The following is a 25,293-nucleotide window of genomic DNA, read 5'->3' as shown; positions in this document are numbered from 1 at the left end:
CTTATAAAGCATTAAGCCAGGGAGAATCATTATGAGGGTTGGGTGTCAGTGTCACTGTAGGGACTAATGCCATAATGTCGAAGCTGTATCAACGGCTGTTAACTATTAACCAAGCATTATGATGAGTTCCCATCTAAACCCTCTTTATCATAGAGGAACCTCACAATAATCTGAAACATGCCTTTTGTTGATTGATTTATTTGTTTTTTGCCCGGACCTTGTTTCTCAAAGTGACCCTAATGCCGTTGACCCCGAGTGCCGACTTCTCACTCCGCGGGAGTTGCGGCGCCCTCGCTGTCAATCACGAGTTGCCGTCACCGCCCACACCCCCCGGAGCACCAATCGCAGGCGCCAGAGGGCTGCCCACGTGACGCGCAGGTGAGCGGAAGATTTTGCAGGTGAACAGTGGGCGGCCGCGGCTCCTGGTTCCCCTCACTCTGTCCCCGGCGGCCGCCTACATGGACCGTCTGCTGAGCCGGCTGCGAGGGCCGGAGCTGGTGGCTCAATTTCAGTGGCGCTGCGGGCTCCGTCCGCTCCCGGGAGCCGAGCTGGCGGGGCGACGCTCCCCTGAAACTGGCAAACGGACAACACGGGTCTCCGCAGCCGGCTCCTGGAGGGAACCGGGCAGAACCGAAAGCAACGGCGCGCTGAGCGGCACTGTGGTGAGTGCAATGCTAATGCATTCGCCCTGTCCCTTGCAGCTCCGGGAATGGACCCAGCTTGGACTTCAGAATCTATAAAAGTCTGTTAAATAATAACGTTGTCAGGGAGGAGGCTGTGGGCGGATCTCACCGCCGCCCTTTAACACATTTGACAACTGATCTGGCGTCAGGTGGCCCAGTACCCGCGGTTTTGGGAAGGGAGGAATGGGCGGGCTTCTGTGGACGGAAGCTGCAATGCCTACTATGCTCGAAGAGCAGAATTGGGCACATGTCACAGCTCCGTGAACGCTGATGTGACCCGGGAATTATTTCTGTCTGAACTTTCTAAATGGTGTGTTGCCGCCTTGTGGTGGGAACCCCACCCCCTACCCCTACAGAGTTCAGATCGTTTGACTCCACAGCGACTCTGGGACCTGGTTTATGTCACTCCAAACTGTGCCTGTACTTGTAGTACTGGCGTAGCTCAGCTGTGTTTAGTCCCTGCGTGTCTGATCTTGGGCGCGAGGCTTTCCATTCTTTTAAACCTGATCAAATTTCGTGATGAGGAAATTGCAAGATGCTCACTGCACTGAAATTTGAGGATCTTTCACATTTCCTCTTTCTACATTGCTCAGTAAATTACAAGTTATGCCATTTGCCTAGGCGTATATTCACTAGAGTGTAGAGCAATGAGAGGAGCCTATAAAACTCCAACAACATTAAACAACTAGATCTAGGGATGGCTGAAGTCCCTGCCACAGACTGCTTCAGGATAAGGGATATGTCATTGGATCTGAAAGAATTGTCATCACGCAGAATGGTGAAATTGTGGATTATTCAAAAGTAGTGGAGTCCAAATCTTTAAGTTTATTCAAGGAGGAGGGAGATAATATTCAAGATCGGGTTTATTATCACCGGCTTGTGTCATGAAATTTGTTAGCCTAGCAGCAGCCATTCAATGCAATACATAGTATAAAAGAAGAAAAATAAAATAATAATAATCAAATCAGTAAATCAATTACAGTATACGTATATTGAATAGATTAAAATTTGTGCAAAAACAGATGTGGAAGCCTGAATGACCTAACCTGCTCCCTTTTAATGTTTCTACAATCAGATCTTTAAATATTGTCCATCCACTTAGAAAGACGATCACTCAGCTCCTTGGGCTTATACTGTCTGATTCCTGTTGTCCTGTGTCAGTCCTTGCTGATTATTCTCTCCTTTTTGGATGTAAAGGTATAAAACCTCTTGGTCTGTAATGACAGTCAGTGTATCTGAGTGACAGCTCTTCACCGTAAGTGTAAACCACAGGCTATTCGATTTCTAAAGCCAACAAAATCCACACTTTACAGCAAGAATGCTGAGTTCCATTTAGCAGACTGCATGTTGAACTTCAGGGTGCTGGTAACAGGTTTGTTTGTGTAACTGCAGACGCCTTCTGCAGAGATCTAAAGTGAGCTGTGAGAGACATTCAGTACAGATACTTCACTCTTCCCATTTATCCTGCTACAGAGTAATGACCTATTCGCAACTGAATTTGAGCCTAACTCTGCCCCAGAAATGAGATATCACTTTAATTGACACCAACTCCAGGTGGAACTAAAGTCAAGTCAGGTCACTTTTTATTGTCATTTCGACCGTTACTGCTGGTACAGTACACAGTAAAAACGAGACAATGTTTTTCAGGACCATGGTGTTACATGAAACAACAAAAACTAGACTGAACTACGTAAAAAAACAACACAGAAAAAAAACTACACTAGACTACAGACCTACCCAGGACTGCATAAAGTGCACAAAACAGTGCAGGCATTACAATAAATGATAAACAAGACAATAGGCACAGTAGAGGGCAGTAAGTTGGTGTCAGTCCAGGCTTTGGGTATTGAGGAGTCTGATAGCTTGGGGGAAGAAACTGTTACATAGTCTGGTTGTGAGAGCCCGAATGCTATGGTGCCTTTTCCCAGATGGCAGGAGGGAGAAGAGTTTGTATGAGGGGTGCGTCGGGTCCTTAATAATGCTGTTTGCTTTGCGGATGCAGCGTGTAGTGTAAATGTAGCTTGTATTTATGCATTAGGTTAGCATCAGCTCAGGTAGAAACCTGTTTTATTAATACATTTCAGATTCATTTACTTATCAAACGTCAGTACGTTGAAACGTACAGTGGAATGCATTGTTTGTGCTAAGAATGAACACAACCTACGGATGTGCTAGGGACAGACCGCAAGTTGAAGTGTGGTCACTGTTGTAATATAGTAAATTTGGCAGATAATTTGCACACAGCAAGATGTCACAAAATATCCTGTGATAATAATTTTTTTCTAGCGATGTTGGCTGCTGAATAAATGTTGTCTAGGACTCAGCACAAACTCTGCGCAATGGAATCTTTTGCATTCAGCTGAGAGGCTAGAAACAACTTCAGCTTAACATCTGACAGGGCGGCAGTACCTCGGTACAGTGCTAAAGGATTGTTGTGAATTATGGACGAGGAACTCTAGAGTGGGACTTGAATCTACAATTTTCTGAGACTGAGGTGAGAGGACAACCCAGTGAGACGCAGAGCCACAGTCGCGTTGTTCTCGGATTTCTGCTCACACTGCAGATTTAATCCTTGAAACTTAATTTAGTTTGCTGCGTTGGCAGAGGAACCCCAGACACTCCACGTTATGTTAAACTCAACAACAAATGAGCAAGTACTTTCAGTGCTGATTCCTTCCCTGTTGGTAGGTTGGGTGATGCACTAGGGTAAGAATGGCAAAAGATTCCTCCTCTCAAACTCAAACACGTGCATGTTGTGCTAACTCTTGTATAGACCTTTAACTGGTATAAAGGCATAGCACTGAGGAATTGTAATCAGGGCAGTGGCAGGTGAGTTCAGAATTAGGTTTAATATCACTGGCCTGTGGTGTGAAATTTGTTGTCTTTGCAGCAGCAGTACAATGCAATGCATAATAGAAAAAAATCTGTGAATGACAGTAAAGGCATATATAAAATAGTGCAAAAATAGAAATAAAAAAAGTAGTGTTCATGGTTTCAAGGTCCATTCAGAAATTGGATGGCAGAGGGGGAAAAGCTGTCCCTAAATCATTGTGTGTGCCTTCAGTTGACTAATCTTGAGCTGAGCTGACACTTCAATAGGTACATTTAATGTCAGAGAAATGTATACAATATACATCCTGAAATTCTTTTTCTTCACAAACATCCACGGAAACAGAGGAGTGCCCCAAAGAATGAACTACAGTTAAATGTTAGCACCCCAAAGCTCCCCCCAGCTCCCCCTCCTAAGCATAAGCAGCAGCAAAGCAACATTTGGTTGAGATCTTTAAATTATCCAATATTTTGCAACAGTTTCTAAGGTGACACTTGGCACCAAGATCCATTTATGTCGTTTCTCCTTCTCGGATTGATGTCCACTCAGAGTTTGATGACTGATTAAAGTATTTTAAAGATGTTACATTAATTATTGGCCGTGGCAGCTATGGCTCAGAAAGTTGAACTATTGTGTTGATTTAGAAGGTCATGGGCATTTCAATGACTTTGTCATATAGTTAAGACACTACTAGATGAAGGCTGCACTGCCTGGGGTGGCATACTGTGCATGCAACAGAACAGTTGAAGCCCTATCTTTCCTTGTACGTAAACAGAAATTATCCCATTGGAAGGATGGTGTACAAGAAATAGAACCAGGAGTTTGCCATGTGACTCCTCAAGGATACCGTGCCTTTGTATAAGACTATGGCTGGTTTGATCTTTGGACTTGAATCTAATTTCCTCCCTGATTCTCCTAACACTTGCTTCTCCTGTATTCCAAAATCTATCTAAACCTGTTTTGAGTATACTGAATATCTCAACCTTGATTGATGAACTCCCCCTCCACAAAGTTTAAATTCCTCTTACTTCACGTAATATACCCTATTAAGTTCCTTTCAGAATTTTGTTTCAATGAGATCACCTCTCATTCTTCTAAACTTCAGAGAATACAGGTCCATTCTGCTTAACCTTTCACCATTAAGATGGCAGCCACAGTGTTTTGGAGTCTGATTCTGTTTGTGATTTTTTTTGTTCAATAATAGTGTCTGGTGATCCTCACCAGATGACATATTACTCTTTATAATTGTTGAATGTTGTTGCGTTATTTTTTGGTTACACGGTCATGCCAGAACAAACACACCACAGAGAATTCCTAATACATATAAATGTATATGGTGAATAACACTAATCAGACAACTGTTCTTATTCCAGGAGTCAACTTAGTTAACCTTCACTGCAGCACCTAGAAGGCAATATGTCCTTCATGAATTAATGTACATTGTGCACCAGCTGTGATCTGACGAAAGACTTGTATATTTGCAGAAAGATTTCTTTATTTTTGTATTCTGTCCCCAACATCCTGCTTCTCTATTACTCACTGCATGTCCATGCAATTCTAAATTTCACTGAACATTAACATTTAGTGATATTACATAATTAAAATAATTTCTGTGGGCCACCTTGTACTTCTGTGTTTATGATTCACTTAATTCTCTAAATCTCTTTATAGACACTAGTACTGCCACACCTTACTTTGCTAACCGTCTTTGTATCATTAGCAAGCCTGGATACATTACACTACACTGCTTCATCTACTATTAATACATAATGAAAATAGCTGAGGCCCAAGCAATTTACATTGAGGCACTCCACTGGTTAAAACTTAACAACAGAAAAGAAATCACCTGTTTGCCCTTGCCCTTTGTTTTCTGTTGGTTAGCCAGCCCTCTATAATAGTATAACGTGCAGGACTTAATCCCATGAATTTTTCTGTTGCACAGTAACCTTTATTGCAGCAATTGAATCCTTTTTCTAAATCCAAATGTTCTATATCCAGGGACTTCCAGAAAGCTTTTGATAAAGTCCCACATAGGAGATTAGTGGGCAAAATTAGGGCACATGGTATTGGGGGCAGAGTACTGACATGGATTGAAAATTGGCTGGCTGACAGGAAACAAAGAGTAGCAATTAACAGGTCCCTTTCGGAATGGCAGGCTGTGACCAGTGGGGTCCCGCAAGGTTTGGTGCTGGGACCGCAGCTGTTTACAATATACATTAATGATTTAGATGAAGGGATTAAAAGTAACATTAGCAAATTTACTGATGACACAAAGCTGGGTGGCAGTATGAAATGTCAGGAAGATGTTATGAGAATGCAGGGTGACTTGGACAGGTTGGGTGAGTGGGCAAATGTATGGCAGATGCAGTTTAATGTGGATAAATGTGAGGTTGTCCACTTTGGTGGCAAGAACAGGAAGGCAGATTACTATCTAAATGGAGTCAAGTTAGGAAAAGGGGAAGTACAACGAGATCTAGGTGTTCTTGTACATCAGTCAATGAAAGCAAGCATGCAGGTACAGCAGGCAGTGAAGAAAGCAAATGGCATGCTGGCTTTTATAACAAGAGGAATTGAGTATAGGAGTAAAGAGGTCCTTCTGCAGCTGTACAGGGCCCTAGTGAGACCCCACCTGGAGTATTGTGTGCAGTTTTGGTCTCCAAGTTTGAGGAAGGACATTCTTGCTATTGAGGGAGTGCAGCGTAGGTTCACAAGGTTAATTCCCGGAATGGCGGGACTGATATATGTTGAAAGATTGGAGCGATTGGGCTTGTATACACTGGAATTTAGAAAGATGAGAGGGGATCTGATTGAAACATATAAGATTATTAAGGGATTGGATACACTGGAGGCAGGAAGCATGTTCCCGCTGATGGGTGAGTCCAGAACTAGAGGCCACAGTTTAAGAATAAGGGGTAGGCCATTTAGAACAGAGATGCGGAAAAACTTTTTCACCCAGAGAGTGGAATGCTCTGCCCCAGAAAGCAGTGGAGGTCAAGTCTCTGGATGCTTTCAAGAGAGAGTTAGATAGAGCTCTTACAGATAGCGGGGTCAAGGGATATGGGGAGAGGGCAGGAACGGGGAATTGATTGTGTATGATCAGCCATGATCACAGTGAATGGTGGTGCTGGCTAGAAGGGCCAAATGGCCTACTCCTGCACCTACTGTCTATTGACTATATATCCTGCAAGTTACTTCCTCAAGGAACTCAGATGCTTTTGTTAAATGTGATCTTCCTCTTTCTCTTCCACCTGTTACTTACGGATTCCAGTATTTACCCAACAGTTAATGTTAGGCTAACAAGCCTGTAGTTCTCATTACACTCTGTTCTTCCTTTTTTTTTGAATTGAAGTGTTATATTTGCTGTTCTTCAAACTACTGGAAACAAGAGTTCTTCACGGTATTGTTCCCATGCCTATTGGAAAGTGAACAGGCCATTTAGTTGTCCAAACCAGTCCCACTATTCATTGTGATATTAGCCAATCAGCAACCAAGTTTTATAGACATTTTCTCCATTTTCCTTACTAATAAGGGTCAATCTCAATCCATATGACAATAACATTTCCCAAATACTGTTGTGCCCACTCATTTATGCATTTATATGTTAATACTTACAAACCTGGGTGTTTAGAGCAGGTGAGCTGGACAAGCTCCACTGGAAGCCAGTGCATCAACTTCTTCTACACACTTTCCTTACATGGGTTACCTCACTGCAGCAAACACTTTGCCTACTGAATAGACCGAACCTGGACAGGAGGTTTTCATCAGTGGAAGAGTCTAGGATTTGAGAGCACAGCCTCAGAGTAAAAAGATGTCCCTTTAAAACTGTGACAACTAGGAACCTCTTCAGCCAGAGGATAGTGAATCTGTGGAATTTGTTGCCTTAGAGGGCCATGGAGGCCAAATTATTGGGTACATTTAAGTCAGAGATTATTAAGTTCTTGATTGATAAGGCTTTAAGGGTTATGAGGAGAAGGCAGAAGAATGGGTTTGGAAACAAAAAAAAACACAACCTTGACTGAATATGGAGTAGATTCAATGGGCCAAATGGCCTAATTCTGCTCCTTTGTCCTGTAGTCTTTATATGACAGAAGTGATATACTTTATCATTTAGGGAACTTATTTCAATGTAGACTTCCTAGATAGTTTTATTTTGTTCCAAGTCCTGAATGTCTTGCAGTTTGTTATAGTTTTGGTGGTGTTGCCATACCCTTCAAGCTGAATGTTGTGCCTTTAATTCATTTCGCTGTTTCTCCATGCATGTGGTTTTATATATGAGCATTTATTCAGATTTGTTTTTCTGATCAATTGTTTTATTCATACATTTCTTGTTCCTTTATCCTGGTTAATTACTTTATGCATTTGTAACTTTTCCTTTCCAGCTGTCAGCCCATAAGCACTTCCAGACTATTGCTCTACACTTTTCCCTTTCACTTGCCTTTGAGCTGCTTTCTGGGTCAACATGACTGGCCAAAGCTGGACCCTACACTTTGATTAATTTATGAAGCTGTGATTGCTTTAGCATCCAATATATAAAGTACATTAAAAACATTTGTATAGTGGGAAGTCAAATTAAAATTTTGGGGCAGTATTTTACTATACAGTATAATTTTATTGTTGTGCCATATTACTACATTATATTGGTAACCTTATTCTGCTCATGGTAATTCCTTCAAGGGCATTATCCATTAACTCTGGGTGAGATTCTTGGAGGTCAGTTAAGAGGCTACAGGCATCCTGGCTGCAATTCTTAGTGTACTGGAGAGTATTTTTTTCCTTTTGTAACACAGAATGTTGACTTAATAGCTTAGGCCATTCTTATAGTATTATTGATGGATTGACATATTGTACATTGTGTTTTACATAGTTCAACAGTCTATCACCATCTCAGCTCTTGACTGCTGCAGAATCTATTGGCTTGCTCCTCAAAGCCCAATGACTATGTTGTGTGTATGATTCCTCTAGATTCCTCTGAAGAAATACAAGATTGAGAATTATTTCCTCTACTACCTCTTCCTGTTTGCTGCTACATTGGGCCAGGAGGTTTTTTACATCACCTTCCTTCCCTTCTGCTACTGGAATATTGACCCACATGTTGCTCGGAGAGTGATCAATGTCTGGGCAGTGAGTTCCTTCTTTTGTTAATGTTACATGGGAGGGCAAACTCTTAAATGACAAAGCACTGGAATGAAAACAATCCCTTACAGTGGTTAATACAGCAATGGCAATATACAAACTTGATTTATTTTCCTTCTCCCAGCCTCTGTCATATTCAGTGTGATCCTGTTTAATATGTTATAATACAGTGAAACTCCTTGGGATATTTTATTATGTCAGCGTTGCAATTAAATGTTGACATCATTATATCCTGCTGGTACCTCATTGAAGCAGCTACTGCTCGTGTGTGTGTGTGATCGGACTGATCTGCTTATGCCTACATTTGCCAATAAAGAGCTTGACCCAAAATGCTCATATACCCTAGCTTCACTAATGGCTCGTTCCACCTCTTCAGCCTGGAGAACAAATGTGGGGACTTCCCTAATTTGAATAACAAGTGTAACATTTAACAATTCAGGTCCAAAGTCACCTTTCTTTAGGATTATTCCTCAAATGCTAGTTGATTGTGTCTGAAACTTGGGCATGAACATCTGATGTCAGACCCAGCACGTGTTTCTGGATTGAAGAGTTTATAGTGTTTAAACTGGTGTCCAAATACCTGAACCCAACACTTACCAGTGGATGTCCTGTCAATTATAGAATAACTTGAAGAGAATAATCTCATCTGTCAGTAATTCATTGCTAAACATCCCAACTGACAATTGATATCAGGGGTGGGACATTAGGGGAAGGATGAGATGGTGTTACAAAAGACTAAGACTGATGATTTTTAGTTAAGGCCTCCACCCACTATTCCTTCCTGATCAAAAGCTGCTTTCTGGATGATTGTGTTGGTGCTTGCCTTACATAGTTACGTCATCACATGGTAATTTATCTCGTGCAGAACTAGTTTACCAAGATGTTTTGTGAGTGGCTCATCATCACCAGCAGCTAAAACGGAAACAAAAGTCCCAGCTCAAAGCACAAAGAAGCAGTTAATCATTCAGGTTATATCCAGGTTAAAATACAAAACAAAATACTGCTGTTCGTTTTCTCATTCAATTAATTCCTTATACCGTGATTTTTGTTTGACATAATGAGCACTTTTGAAAGGCCACTGACTCAAATCACCAAATGCTTCTATTTTCACTGATGTTGCCAAACCTACTGAGTATTTCCAGCAGTTTTTATTGTAAAAGTTGTTATGTGTGACGCAGGTCAATGAGTGGAATATAATGCTGAGCTTTCAGAAAGTTGAATAGTCAGAAGGAAGAAGTGATCTAATATTTCAAATATCCAAATCACAAACCCTAAGAACAGTGGAAGACTAATCATGGCTCTTCTGCTGTTCACTCAATGTTTCACCAGTATCTTGTTTTTGTCCATTTATATTGATTCAATATCCCTTAAGATCTTACAATTTGCTACTGCAGATGCTGGAAATGTGAAATATAGAAATACTCTGGTAAGTCACCATTTACTATTCATAGCTTGAAAATTTTTGTCATTCATGTTCTCAATAGTCATTTTAGAGCAGATAATATCAAAATCTGGTGACAGGTAAACGGGAGAGAGCTGGAGACATTGCAGAGGGAGGAACCATGAGGCTGATCATTAGATAACAGACTTGGGAAAAGATTAGGGCTTGGTTATAAGGTAACTTTTAAAAAGGCGCATGTAGTGTTTAGGAAAAGCAAAAGATAATTCCAGAACATTACAACAAGTTGCACATGAGAGTGGGATTATGATAGTAAACGGAAATTTACAGCCTGAGCACAGCAATTTTTTTTTTCACATGCTGGGATTAATAAACTCATGGCCGAAACTTTAAGGTAGGGTGGTGAAGCCCCATCAAAATGACAGATCAATCATAACATTCGGTCTCAATGCTGGAATGAGTGCAGAATTGGCTGCACTGGTTGCAGAGCACCTAACCCCCAGAGTGCTAGGTGGCCATCTTACTGGTTCGCAAGAAAAAAATAAGTTGTGACTCTGAAGGTGATTAAAGCATCATCGCTGATGAGGATGGCAGAGTTTGTCATTAAAACGTTGGTTAAAATTGATACCTGTAGCCAGCTGGAAGCTCAAGAAGCGTTTATTCATTTGATCAAAGATGTTCAATAAACAATAGAAAGTCATAAGATAGTTAGGAAAGGGAACCACATTCTCAACACCTATCTCTTACCCCCAACTCTGTCAGCTTCACTATAGTATTCAGTTGGTTTTTTTCGGTCCCTCTCTTTGGGTTGCAAACTTGCGTCGAATGAGTTCCTGAAGGTTTCACCCACTACTCCCGACTCCAAGTGAACAGTTTGCATAGCAACCCACCTTCTCACAGTCATCCGAAAAATAAGAGGTCTTCTCATTGCCCGATTGGATGATTCTTAGCTGTCCATTAAAATTTTAATCTCTAGTGCCTTAATTACTAATACTTTGGGAAAAAAAGATCTAAAAAATGTACTATAATTTCTTTGCAGTTTTACTCGAAGTAGTGGCTGGGAGGTTAATCTTCAGTTCCTGGAGGTTTGGCTGACCCCACTTGTATCCCAGCCAGGGAACTGTTTAGTGATGAATCCACATAAGCAGGGTTCTTTTCCAAGGTCACATTAGAGAGTAAATAGCAGGAAGAAACAGGTTGGTGTGTTGCTTTGTGCAGAAGGGAAAGGAGAAGAAGGGCTCATTTGAGGATTGCCGTCATTATTTATTTAAATTGGACTCTAAAGGCTAAAGTGAGAAATTTAAATTTATCAAAGCCTCCATTGAGACCAAGGGTTTGACAGTAATTTTCATCATGAGATTAAGGTTGGGTCAAGCCATTACTCTAAAGGACAGGGTAAATATCCGGTTTGGAGCAAAAGCTATGGTTGTAAGTTAGAAGAGTTAATTAAAAAGTTTCCAGACACACAGATTGTGATGGGTTCTGACATCTTGGGAATGCAGAAGGTCAAGGATAGGAAATGTTTATAGTGGATTAATGTTTCTCTCCTTGCCTTCACAATATTCCAGGTTGTGATGTACATTGGGCAGGCTTCAAAAGATGTCTTAAGATGGCCGAGACCCCCATCACCTCCAGTAATCAAGCTTGAGGTGCGGGTGGACGCAGAGTATGGCATGCCTTCCACTCATGCCATGGCGGCCACTGCCATTCCCTTCACCTTCCTCTTGGCCACAATGAACAGGTACAAGGTGAGGCATAATTGTTTTCTTCCTTAATCTTTCAGAGTTAAGAATTCAGTGGGAACTTCAAAATGTTTGCATCTGTTCTATTTAATTACTAGTTCTCAGAATGATAAATCAATTTTTCTACAAAAAAAATTAGTCCTGTTTGATTTTTCTTCCCCATTTCTGACTTGCTATCATCCCTTGCCGTGCAAGGATGGCATGCAAATCCTTGTCTGATTTGGATTTCATTATTTTGCTTGTTGGTAAATCCCAACCAGGGTGAATGGAAGTTTTGGTAGATCCCACATATCCATACAGATAGACATTCGCAGATGTGTGCAACACACACACGTCATTTACCCCCGTCTCAAGTTTTCATTGTTCACAAACTCTCACAAAGTACCGTGGAAATGGGCGGTTTGAGGGAGAGATTGCTATGTTCCAACCTCTCACTGTCTGTTGACCAGAGTAGAGGAAGCTAAATGAGGAAGAACATGTTTTAAAAGCAAGATAACTGGAACCAGGTGTTCCCTATTCAGAGCTGCCAAGAAGCCTTTAAAATAACTGGCAAGGTCATCTCCAAGCTCAATAAAACCTAATTACTGTGAAAATGACTCTCTATCTGGTTAATCAGTTACTACTGAGTGTCAGAAAAGGAATTTCTGCATTTCTGCATCCACATACGATCAGATCACAAGCTGATGTGCTCTGCTATGCGAGTTTGTTTCAAATGAGACTGAGGCTATGTCCACACTAGACCGGATAATTTTGAAAACGCTGGTTTCGCATAAAAACGATAGGTATCCACACTGTGTTTTTAAAAATATCTCTGTCCACATGAAAACGGATATTTCAGCGAATCTCCTCCTGCGCATGCGTAGGACACATCTACCAAAAACAAGCGACATGTTTGGTGTCGAATCTTGCTGTGAAAGACTTGCTGTGCGTTTGTTCAGTTACAGACTAGAAAAACTTAAACGACGGACAGCTGTTGGCTCTTGCGCAGGAGGACTTAAAAGTTAAAAAAAAAAACAAATACTGGAGCGTATGGAGGCAACCGACAGGGAGTTCACGGGCAATATGACCCGGCTGACAACAAACATTGAAAAACTGACGAACTCTGTTGCATTAATAAAGCCCCTTGTTAAATGTATAAAACATGTCTGCATCAGTATTATCTTGTACTTCCATACAATGTTACATTATGCTGTTACACATCTATTGTCAGAGAAGTGCTTGCATAAATAGGTAAACCACCATCATATGAGCAAGGACAGAAAACAGGGCAAAGTGAGTATACTTATTTATTCAGTAAGTTATGGGTCAAAGTATTTGGTGAGTACATTTCTAACTCTTCTGGCTTCAGTCTCGTTGCTGTCTGTTCTGAAATTGTTAGGTTTCGTTCAAGAAAACAATGAAATAGCACACTGTCGTCACCATCTGTTCTGGCACATCATGACCGCGTTTTCAGATTTCTCCGGTTACCCCGTCCACACTGCTCCGGCCAATCCAGCGTTTTCAAAATTAGAGAGCATTTCTAAAAAGCTCTGTTTTCGGGGGACGAAAATACCGTTTTAGTGTGGAGGGAGGGTAAAAACGAAGAGAAAAAGCTTCGGTTATGGATTTATCCGGTGTAGTGTGGATGTAGCCTAAGTGAGGCAAAAAAAGGATTAACAAAACAATTAACCTGTAACCCACAGTACATGTTGGTTTCTGGTCACAGAATCTCTTCCTGTGGTATTGGTTTTATCAGACACTCCCTTTCTGCTCAGAGATGTGTGCATTGTCACAAAGGTGGGAGCCAATTTGCACGGAAACAATAATGTGATAAATGACCAGGTAATCTATCTTAATAATGTTCAGGGATAAACAATGACATAAAAAGTAGAAACAGCTTCCTGCTTTTCCCTCGATGAAGACCTTTTTCATCAGTGTCATTTTCTTCATACCGCTCTAGCAAGGGCAAGTCTGATTTTACTTTGAAAGTATGATATTCTGATTCATGACTTGAAGTGCTATCCGTGACCTGAAGCTAACAGGCAAAACAAGTTTACAGCAAGTCAAGGATGCATCTGTGGAATGATCCTTCATTGAATTTTGATTCTCTCAAGACCTGTAGTCCTGTACACTCAGGGCTTGCAAAGTGATGTGGTTTCATTTCTTGGAGAAGTGGACAGTCCGAGTGTTAAAAGAGTAGCTTGCACCACAAATTATCAGATAGTTTGGGTTTTATTCCAAACTTCATTTGGGCTACATTTTTCTGGGATTAAAGTTCATTGAACCCTAGTTCCAGTCTTGCCTTTTGGTTGAGATTGCCTGGGGATTTTATTTGAGTTATTCTCGATGCAATACATTCTCTTGTTCAAAGGTCACAAGCGCAGTTCGTGGCAAAGAACTGTGTGCATGGCTTATGAAATGGATTTGATAGCCTTGGGGCATTGCAAAGCAGAAAGCTGTGTCTGTATTGAGATCTTTATTTTACGCAAGAAGATGCAAGGAGTAGGATTAAGCTGTGACATTGACTGGGGACTATGGGAGACACACTGCACAGCTAGAATTAGAACATGTACAGCTGAACATTTGAAGTTCAGTCCCAAAGTGTATAATGAAATGTGGGTTCATGGTTTTGGATGTCAAGGATTATATTTATACTTATCTCAAGCAACCCCATCTCATCACATTTACTTAGATTCAGAGAGTATACTGAAAATGCTCCCACCTGTGTTAGCATTGACTTCAGAGAAAAATAGAATTCGATAGGTATTAAATATGTGCTGAGTCTAATCAGTGTGGTTCCTGCTCTTGGATTGTTTGATGGGGCAGTGCAGACAGAACCTTGCACTGTATCTAACCCATTAAGTGCATCTGTGTTTGTGTGTCTCTCTCTCTATTTTCCAGTACCCGTTCCCGTTTGAGCTGGGTTTGCTGATTGCGGTAGCCATTTGTACCTTGGTCTCCCTCAGCCGTATTTACACAGGAATGCATACAGTTTTGGTAAGACAAACACAGCAATTTATGCACAAAGGATTCTGTTGCAGAAGGTTTGCTTTATGACCTTCTTTGTTCAAAATGTTTTAAAACAAAAATTAATTGCCAAAATGTAACAAAAAGTGAATAAATTAGCATAAAAAGTGACTGAAGTATTTGTAAGTTTGCATCTTTGAGAAGCAATGGAAGGTTATGTTCTGAAGCACAGAATTTTAACACTAGTTCAAAGAATAATTACATCAGACTGTTGATAAAAGATGAGCTTAACAAATCCCATGCTTTGACTTTGTTATTAAGCCACTTTTGCATTAATCCTCATCTCCCTACTGTACCCCATTCACTTTCCCACTGTTTTCCATTAATCCTCATCCTTATTTTACCCAATTCACCTTCCCACTATTTCTCATTAATCCTTATCCCCCTACTGTACCCCATTCACTTTCCCACTGTCTCCCATTAATCCTCATCTCCTTACTCTTCCCCATTCACTTTCCCACTGTCTCCCATTAATTCTCATCTCCCCATTCTACCTCATTCACCTTCCCACTATATCCCGCAGACGTAAGTACATACATTCCCCACCTTGCCACTCTACCTCTCTTATCTGCCTTCCATCCCAATCTCACCTACCTACCAAGCCACTGTATTGTCGAACCCCCATCCCACCCAGAGCACCCACTTAATTCAATCGATCTAATGTTTCACCATGTTAACCTAATGGTTGTGGAATTAGACTAGGATCTCATTGGACACGAGTTCAAATCACATGGTGATAATATGATTTTAATTAATTGGTCAATTTGTGATGCCAGGTTCTTATAAAACTGTCAGGAATGGGACCTGTCATTGCACAGATTTGTGGCTCATGGCGACAATACAAAGTTAATCCTGATTGCCCCTGGGCCATTAGGGAATGGGAAATAAGTGCTGCCTTGCCAGCGTTTCATACATTCTCAAAGGGTTTTAAAAATGGTAACCAAAGTGTCACAGAGCAGGTGGCATACTTCTAAAGTCAATCTTCATTCTGAAAAAAATGACTGTGGTTTTTTTGGTTTCTAACAGTGAGCCTGCTCACTACCCTGGGGGTTGCAGGAGCAACTGCATACTTCAGACGATTCACCCTCTCCATTATTGCAGTCACCCTCGGGTTTGTTGACTTACTGCAGTCAAAACTGCCAAACAGTGCCTAGCCCTAAGTATTAACAGCTGAAAGCAGTGTTCCTTTCAAAGTTCCCTATTCACTAAAAGCTTCTGCTGTTATCTCAGTCCAAGAACCACACTTCTTTGGCTGGAAGACAAACAACAAAAAAAGAAGACTATCTCTCTACAGAGTGTGGATTGTTAATGAATAGTTAGGTATTGTAGAGCTTTCCACTGGAACATCTTCCATCCTGGAGAGCGTGTGCTCGTAATATGGTATGAGAGCTAACGTTAGGATTTCTTTTACAGTCAGATAAACTGCCAATTATCTTATATAACTCTGTGGGGTGTCATTGTAATTCATTCTCCAACTAGGGCCAAATACTTTTGGGAGGTAAAGGTTAAGCATGAAGTAAGATAATGTTTTGAATTCAGGACTGATTGCCATGCTCCCAAATAATGTTCGTGCTAAATCTTAATACTTCAGTATTCTTTTTGTTCAGTCCTTATCAGGTGATGTTTTAGTTCCTCACACTGTAAGTGGTCAGGCCTGAAAAGCCAGCTTGGAGAGAAATTGAAGTTGATTTGAATTTTATTCCCATGGCTCGCTCCAACTAATGGTCCTTTCTTTCCCTCAGGATGTGCTCTGTGGAATTGCAATCACTGCTGTGCTGGTAACTGTTTCCTACCCGTTCTGGGATGCCATTGAGACTTTCCAAATGAAGAATCACTTTGCTCCTGTATTAGCGTTGACACTGTCCTTCCTGCTATCTATAAACTATCCTGAGCTGGACCACTGGAGCACAGCAAGGGGTGACACCACTAATATAGCTAGTGCAGGTGGAGGAGCTGCCTTGGCCACTTGGATTAATTATCAGTGGGGGCTTATCCCAGAGCCCTTGTCAACTCCGCCCTATGAGATGCCTTCGGTGACACCTGAACTCCTCGGCAGGATGGTTGCCCGATTTACCATTGGCATTGTGATTGTGTTTTTTGCACGGCAGGCTATAAAATCACTGGCCTTGGCCTTCGTTTGCAGATTGGTCGGAGTCTCCCCCAGTGACCAGGAAGCTCGGAAGCTGCTGTGGGTGGAAGTCCCCTACAAGTACATTACGTATAGTTGCCTTGGAGTTGTTGGACTTGCTTTGTGCCCAGCAGTGCATAGATATTTATCACTTTGATCAGGTTACTGATATACTTTGCTGCATGCTGGGAAGCTGTAAGAGCTGCTGGTGCATGTAGTACTGAAGGCTGCACCAATTTGTCTTTTGGACTTTGGATTCAGCCTGAGTTTAGTCATAGAGATCTGAGGGATAGCAGTCCAAAGCTCAATAGTCCCTCAATCGACTGAGATACAAATTCTGTGGCAGAGGATTGACATTCCTGTCTTGTTATGACCCTGTTTGTTGCTTTGCAGATGTTTGTATTTGGGATTTTTGTTTTACACTGCCTTTCAGCGGGTAGGAAGACAGGTTGGAGTATAGGAACAATTGAATCATCTCCATGCCTTACGGCTCTTTCAAAGATGACAACCCTTTCCCACCCAAATCAGGCTTGGAATCAGTTTGTTTGCTTGCAGTATTATCAGTGGAGGTTCCATCACAGGCCAGCTGATGAGCTGAATAGTATTGCTGATATTGTTCTGGCTGCTGCGTTCGCTGGGGGTCATTATGCAAGGGCTTGTCTCCAGTGTACTCCTGGCCAAAGGCTAGTCACTGGGAAGGTTTGGGAGGTTGCCCTGGCCTTGCTCTCCACAGTTGCGCATGGCCCATTCAAGTTGAGGTCAGACAGTAAAATGAAATAAAAAGCTTTGTTTTTCAGAGTTCCAACCACTTTTCTGATCTAAGCTCAACCAATGAGGACTAAATTAATTCACCAAGCCCATACTACTCAATTGACTGAGCATATAGAGCTACAAAGATAGATGTGTGAGCAGCTCTCCACGTGTAAACAGGGCCCAGTCTGTGATCATGCAAGATGTTGAGTATATTCACGTGTTTCTGTAGATTGGATCTTGACTGAGCCAGCAATGTTGGAACTTCAGGCAGAGAAAGTTGCTGCACACACTGACACATACAGACACACCTCCTTGGTATTAATTAGGTTGTGGGCAGGTTCTAGATCTATCAAGGGCAGTAAGAAACACCTTGGATTTGTGCAGGCCCTGTTGCTGTTGAGCCTGCCTTGCACTCTGGGGGCACTCAGTAGGAGTCTTCGAGTCCACAGTGAATTTCCGCAAAAGTCTCCAACATGGTTAAATACAAAAATGAAATGCTGGAACTACTCATCTGGTCAGGATATTTTAACTCTTAGAAAACCGGGGTAAAGGGCTTGAGTGATAATGTGCTTAGTGACAAAACCTCGCAACTAAATCGTAAGAAAACTGAGTCGTTCAGTTCTGTCTCAGTTACTTTGCACTACAGAGTTCATAAGGGTGAAGATTTTACAGAGCAGGAATATTCACACATTCCATACATGAGCCATTATGTTAAGATGATCTCTTGTAATCTCATTTTATTTGTGCCCTGGTATGAATGTAAATGCAGAACACACCTAGACTGTTATAATCCGAGTTAGGCCGTTAAAGGATTCAAACTCTGCTTTAAAGGTAGAGTAACCAAAATGCCTCAGTTCAGTGTACAGCCAGCTGTACCTTTTACTGTACCTCAAAATGTGAGGGTGTTCCCTCATGCAGTATATTTTAAATATAATTACAATATGGAATTCAAACCAGTTCCAGTTAATGCCTATTGCACAAGCCCAATTTCCTTCAAACTTGCTCCCTTCAGTCTCATTGTAGGGAAACCTGATGGACTAACCTCCGCCCCTTCAGACAGATTGCATGGGTTTGGAAATGAATTAACCCTTTCCTATCTGTGTCACTTGTTTGAAACTGTACTGAACTAAATCTATTCCCCTGTATACCTGTTATATGGAATCCCACTGAATTAATTGCTTCCCATTCTCTCTAACTCTAACCCATTTTAGACTCGCATTCTCAAATATCTTTGCCTAATCCTTCCAAATTGTAGAAATGCTGTGTTTCAGATTGAGCCTAGTTATTATAAAGACTGGATTTACTGATTGTTTCCTGGCTTGGTTAAATTAATGAAGAAAAGGCTTTGTGATTTTTTTTTACTGTTATTTTGTTGCAGAATCAGCAATGTATAAAATTTGTAAAGAATTTTGTAGTTTCTTTGTGTACTTTCAACTTTTAGAACTTGTCTAAATGATGTATGTTGTTAACTTTTTGTACCTTCAGTTTGGCTGCACTTGGTCCATTATGGGTATTTTCACTGGCTATGATTATACCCGTTTGTAGGGCAAAATAAGAGGGAGGAGGAAGAATTGTTTTCTCCCCAAATGTCTGATATTTTAGTCTAAGGCTCTCCCTCAAGCCCGCCCAGTATAAATTATGTGGATTCTATCATTGCCCATGGTGCAGTATCACATCTAGTTGAACCGAATGCCATTTGACCTGTTCCCTGCCCTTGCTGTAATGCATTGATCTCAGGCCATGTGTGTCAGTGGTTTTGCTGAGCTAGGGTTCCTTGTTGAAAGCTGGCATTGTCAGTCAGATGGTTCCTCTACTCCATTTTAGTACATTATTGAAAAACAAACTTCTTTGCATTCTTGAATCATATATTTCCAGGTCAGGTACTGTACAGATTAGGAACGGACTAAAGCAACCTCTTCACTTCCTGTTGAGCACACTTGGGAAGGAGCACCATATGATAATATTAACAACCCCCTATCCCCACCAGATGGACAGGTATAAATCACTTGCAATAGTATAAGATTGATTGCAAAATTTCCCAAAAGTGGCAAAGTTGCTGGAGTGAGAGACGATTAAACATTTTGACACACCACATTCAATATGTTTTGTATATTTTTTTAAAAAGTCCTGCTCCACAGGGATGATCCCTGCAATATGTTGTCTAAAATCAGGAGTCACAGTTGCAAAGTAACAAGCCAGCCATTCAGGACTGAGAATGCAGAGAAATCTCTTCAGCAAACAGGCAGAAAGTCTTTTAAATTCTCTCTATCATAGCTATTGAGCCTCAGTTACTCAGTAGATTCAACTCAGCTAACCTCAGATTTGTTGATATTAAGGATATCAAGGTGTACGGTACTAGTACAGGAAAGTACTGGGGTAAAAATTACCCATGACTTTTGAATGGAGGAGGAGCTATGCTGGGTTGAATGGTTCACTCCTCATTCTATTTCGGTCCATCAACAGAAGGTGCTTGAAATCTTCACAGGCATAAAGATGGATAAATTCCCCAGGGCCGTACGAGCTTTAACTGAGGCTGCAAGGCGTGCCAAAGAAAGAGATCACTGGGGCTCCGGCTGAGATTTGCTTATCTTTGCTGGCCGCAAGTGAGCTACCAAAAGATGACATAAACATGGTCCTTCTTTTCAAGAAGAGCAGAAGGGAAAAGCCTGGCAAATATACCCCCGTGAGCCTAACGTCAGTGGTTATGATACAAAGCCTGGCAAATATACCCCCGTGAGCCTAACGTCAGTGGTTATGAGACAAAGCCTGGCAAATATACCCCCGTGAGCCTAACGTCAGTGGTTATGAGACAAAGCCTGGCAAATATACCCCCGTGAGCCTAACGTCAGTGGTTATGAGACAGGATTAATAATTACTTGGAAAGGCAGGGGCTAATAGAAGATATCTAGCTTGGTTTTGTTAAGGCCAGCATTTCCCTTACCAATCTTTTGAGGAAGCAATAGAAAGTGTATTGATGAGAGTAGTGCAGTAGATGTGGTTTACGTAGATTTCAGTAAGACTAATTAATCCAAAAGATTAGGGCCAGTGGGATCTAGGGCAAGTTGGCTTGGCACTAGGAGACAGAAGTGACAGTAGAAGGGTGATTTAGTTTCCTATAACCAGTGGTTTTCCACAGGGTTCAGTACTAGAACCCTTGCTGTTGAAATGCCCAAGCCACAGTCATTGTCCCAAGACAAGGGGAATAGTGGCAAGTTGCAATATTGGTGTCCTGTACATTGGGATTATGTCAGCATAGTGTGCGAGGCAAGGAATGTGTTAGAGCAACGTTCCCTCTGAGCAGGTCCTGTTTCTTCAGAGACTGAAACCCAGGTAACCAGTCACCAGAGGATACCGAGATTGCAGGCAGTTGTACTTGTCCACACAAATAAAAATCCATTATGAGAGGAGTTTTAGTTACGCAGTCATTTACAATTGTGGATGCAGGGTAATGGCCTGAATGTAAGGCCAGGCTGCTCAGTGCCGGCATGGCAGTGAGTTTCCAAGTCATGTTTTGAAGGCTGTGCTGGAAATTATTTAGCCTTTAACTGCAATTCTTGGTTCCACAGGGAGTCAAACACTGATGCACACAGCGGAGAGCTTAATACTGGCAGGCTCAGACAGGAGATAAAGACGTTTTCAGTTTAGAAAAATGCTTGTGTAACATCGTTACTGCTTTCTTATGCTCTGTCTACCAGACAGGGTGAGGGATATAGATGTTGCAATTGGAATTTACCCCAGTTTTGGCACTGACTCAAACACTCCTGCACCAATATTCAAGAAGCACACAGATAAGATGCAGCATACAATTCCCCCTCTGTTCAACAGTGGTTCAATGTTTTAATGCATTTCACAAGCTCAAAATATCCTAAAGCTTGACAGACAAATATAGTAAACCTGGAAAACAGTCTCTGCTTTTACTAAGCCCTGGTGTACACCGGGTATTTAGCCACAGGTAAGTGACAGCAATCTGCACAATGCTTATGGGTTGCTTCTGAAATTGTGTCACATTTGGCCGATTACAAAACATTCTGGGTCAATTCACAGAGGGGCAGTTTTCACAACACTGATTCATAGTAGAGGCAATGATGTTACATATGGGAGCCATGATCTGCAGAGTTTGGGAGGGAATCCAAGCTGCAAAAGAGACTTTGGATGAATTGAATCAAAATTAGGTTTATTATCACTGACCTGCAGTATATTGTGAATTCTGTTTTGTGGCAGCAGTACAGTGTTACCATAAATTACAATAAGAAAAGTATTTTAAAAATAGTGTGAAAAGAGAGCAAAAATACTGAGGTAGTGTTGATGGACCATTCAGAAAATTGACTGCAGAGGGGTAGAAGGTGGTCCTGGAACTTTGCATGGCTATTTCTTCAGCTACTACCATCCTGATATGGGTGCTGCATTTGTGACCCACAGGGCATATTGTACAAAGGAAGGCAGACAAGAGAGGTTAATGGCAAAGCAGAAATGCCCCAGGGCATACCAAAGAAGGGTTCACACCTGCATACACTATCCATCAGTATAAAATGAACTGCACTCCCACCCCCAACTGCTGAGGGGCAAAATAACCAATGACTAGAAAGTTAACGTTGAGAGAGATCTGCACCTAGAGCTGATTGCGGATTAAGCCACTGAGGTAGGCAAGGGTTAAAATTTATCCACAGTTAATGTTATGTGCCCTCTTCTAATCTCTGCACTGCTTATATCTGAGGGCTTTCACTAAAGCTACTGATAGTTATCATGTGCAATAAAGATGAGATGACACACTTTCCTTCAGTGACCTTGTGAGAGCATAGCCAAATAAGGATTGCTGACTGTGAAATGGGATATTGCCTGCTACTCACTGAACTGCAGGAGTTACCTAGACTGACAGCAGAGGATGATGCTGAGGGAGGATGCACATTCAGAGATATCAACTTTTTTTAAGCCCCAGTTTCTTTGGCTGATGTGAGATCCCATATTATATTTGAAGAAAATCCGGGCCATTCTTCCCAGTATTCTGGCCAATATTTATCCCACAAGCAACATCACAGAAGAATTTACTGAACATTCTTTGAGCGGTGTGCTCATCTTACTGGGTGCAGATTAGATTTGGATTTCCAACGTTTCAAATATGTACTGAAAAGTACTTCATGTGCTCTGAAGAGCTTTGGAATATCCTGAGATTATAAAATCTCAAATGAAAGATTTTGTCTACATAAACAGATCAAAATCTTTACACGATAAGTAACTATCAAAGGAATTTATTGTACTTCAGCAAGTCTGGGTACCTCAGGCTCTCTCATTGAGTTAATTACAACAAAGCCACAGTCTGTCAGAGAGTTTAAGTAGGATCCAGAAAGTATACATTTATCATCAGCCAGTTTGATGCTTTGTTTCAATAAGGGCTGGCTTTCAACTTGGCAGATGGTAATTTCAAATGACCTGCCTCCCAAATGGAAAACAGGCTATTGAGATGAAGACAGGATACAACAGTCCAAAAGCAGGAATGGCTGTAGTCAAAGCAGGGAACTCTCTGTACCAGGCCTGATAATGAGTCTCAGCCCAAAACGTCAACTGCTTATTCCTCTCCGTAGATGCTGCCTGGCCTGCTGAGTTCCTCCAGCGTTTTGTGTGTGTTGCTTTGGATTTCCAGCATCTGCAGAATCTCTTGCATTTAGAGCTTCCTGCTCCTCCTCATCATCAGAAGCTGGAATTGATCAACATCCTGTCAGATCATCAGTACTGCACAGGAGTGAGAACTGATTTGGTGGTTGTGTCCTGGAATAAAGGAGTAAAATTAATCATACCTTCTTCAACCTTTGTATCTCACAAACCACTTATAACCAAGTCACTGCCATAAGGAAACATGGCAGCTCTTTGTACAAGAAATGGTCCCACAAGTGGTGATATTTACCAGATAATCTAAATTGTTAGACTGAGGGACAAATATTGACTGGGATGCTACAAAGAATTCATTGGCTCTTTTTCAAATGTGATCTTTTCCATTCTTCTAAAGGGGAAGGTGGAAGCTAATATAACTTGTCATCAGAAATTCTGCACCTCTGGTAGGGTAGCTCTTTTCATTGGTGTCAGCTTGAGTCCTGGCAGTAGAGGCTGAAACCTTTGCCTTCTGATTCCAAAGAATGCCTGTATATTTGAACTACTGCTTAAAGAAATGAATTGACTTTAAAAGAACATGAGAAATCAAAGTCAGAAATAACTTGGTTTATAAAGGCTCTAAATCAAGCATGGTAAAAGCTGCCAAAGCTCTTTCCAGGAATGTAAGGAACAAAATTTGACATAAAGTGTCATTAGAACAATTGACTAAAAGTTCAGATTCTTATCTGTACAAAGATTTGGGAAGTGAATTTTTGTCCCATACAGGAGCCCGTCAGGGCTGCATACTGAGTCCCTTCCTTTACTCCCTGTTTACCCACGACTGTATTGCCATCCACAACTCCAATCTGCTAATTAAATTTGCCGACGACACTACACTGATTGGCCTTATCTCAAACAATAACGAGGTGGCCTATAGGGAAGAAGTCATCTCTCTGACACAGTGGTGTCAAGAAAACAACCTCTCCCTCAATGTCGCAAAAACAAAGGAGCTGGTTGTGGATGACGGGAGGAATGGAGATGGGCTAACCCCTATTGGCATCAATGGATCTGGGGTTGAGAGGGTAAACAGCTTCAAGTTCCTCAGCATCCACATCACCGAGGACCTCGTGGTTTGTACACACCAGCTGTGTGGTGAAAAAGGCACAACAGCGCTTCTTTCACATCAGACGGTTGAGGAAGTTTGGTATGGGCCCCCAAATCTTAAGACCTTTCTACAAGGGCACAATTGAGAGCGTCCTGACTGACTGCATCACGGCCTGGTATGGGAACTATACTTCCCTCAGTCTCAGGACCCTGAAGAGAGTGGTGCGGACAGCCCAGCACATCTGTAGTTGTGAACTTCCCATGATTCAGGACATTTACAAGGACAGTTGTGTAAAGGGCCTGTAGGATCAAATCACCCCAACCACAATCTATTCCAGCTGCTACCATCCAGGAAGTGGTACTGCAGCATAAAAGCCAGGACAGTTTCTTCCACCAGTCCATAAAACTGATGAACTCGTGCTGATTTGAGTGTACTCTGTATTACACTGACTGTTCTATTTATTATAAATTATTATAAATTGCTATGATTGCCCATTGCAAATTTAGATGGAGACATAATGTAAAGATTTTTACTCGTGTGGGAAGGATGTAAGAAATAAAGCCAATTCAATTCAATGTACTGTAAATCTAGCACTAAAACAGGCCTAATGGCTCAATAGGTTCTTGTAAGTGCTTGAAACCAGCACAAGCTTCCCCTCACTGTTCCCCTCCTGATGAAGGGTTTCGGCCCGAAACGTCATCACTACCTCCTCCTATAGATGCTGTCTGGCCTGCTGAGTTCTGCCAGCATTTTGTGTTTTTATTTATTTCCAGCATCTGCAGATTCACTCGTGTCCCCTCACTGTTCTTCATTTCACTTGATCAACATGTACTTTGAATTTTCTTTCTTGTGTTTTGTGCTAAATCCATCCAGGCTAAGTGCCTTAGTTGTTCTGTGTGATAGTAATTTCCCCATCCATACCATTCCCTGC

General features: G+C 41.6%; 1 protein-coding gene across 2 annotated transcripts; it reads left to right on the top strand.

Moving 5' to 3' along the window:
* Window positions 1-370: 370 nt before the first annotated feature.
* On the top strand, window positions 371-19,766 carry LOC140718378 (sphingosine-1-phosphate phosphatase 2-like). Of its 2 annotated transcripts, XM_073032017.1 has the most exons (5): window positions 371-662; window positions 8,476-8,634; window positions 11,614-11,793; window positions 14,668-14,763; window positions 16,536-19,766. In XM_073032017.1, the coding sequence occupies exons 1-5, from the start codon at window positions 459-461 to the stop codon at window positions 17,076-17,078; spliced, it is 1,182 nt and encodes a 393-aa protein (XP_072888118.1). In that variant the 5' UTR covers window positions 371-458; the 3' UTR covers window positions 17,079-19,766. The 2 variants fall into 2 exon arrangements, with proteins under 2 accessions (XP_072888118.1, XP_072888119.1); XM_073032018.1 differs by lacking the exon at window positions 8,476-8,634.
* Window positions 19,767-25,293: the final 5,527 nt, after the last annotated feature.

The sequence above is a fragment of the Hemitrygon akajei genome, chromosome 29 (assembly GCF_048418815.1).
Source record: "Hemitrygon akajei chromosome 29, sHemAka1.3, whole genome shotgun sequence".
Taxonomy (NCBI): domain Eukaryota; kingdom Metazoa; phylum Chordata; class Chondrichthyes; order Myliobatiformes; family Dasyatidae; genus Hemitrygon; species Hemitrygon akajei.
Note: the sequence above shows the minus strand (reverse complement) of the source record. Positions and strands in the feature narration are given on the sequence as shown.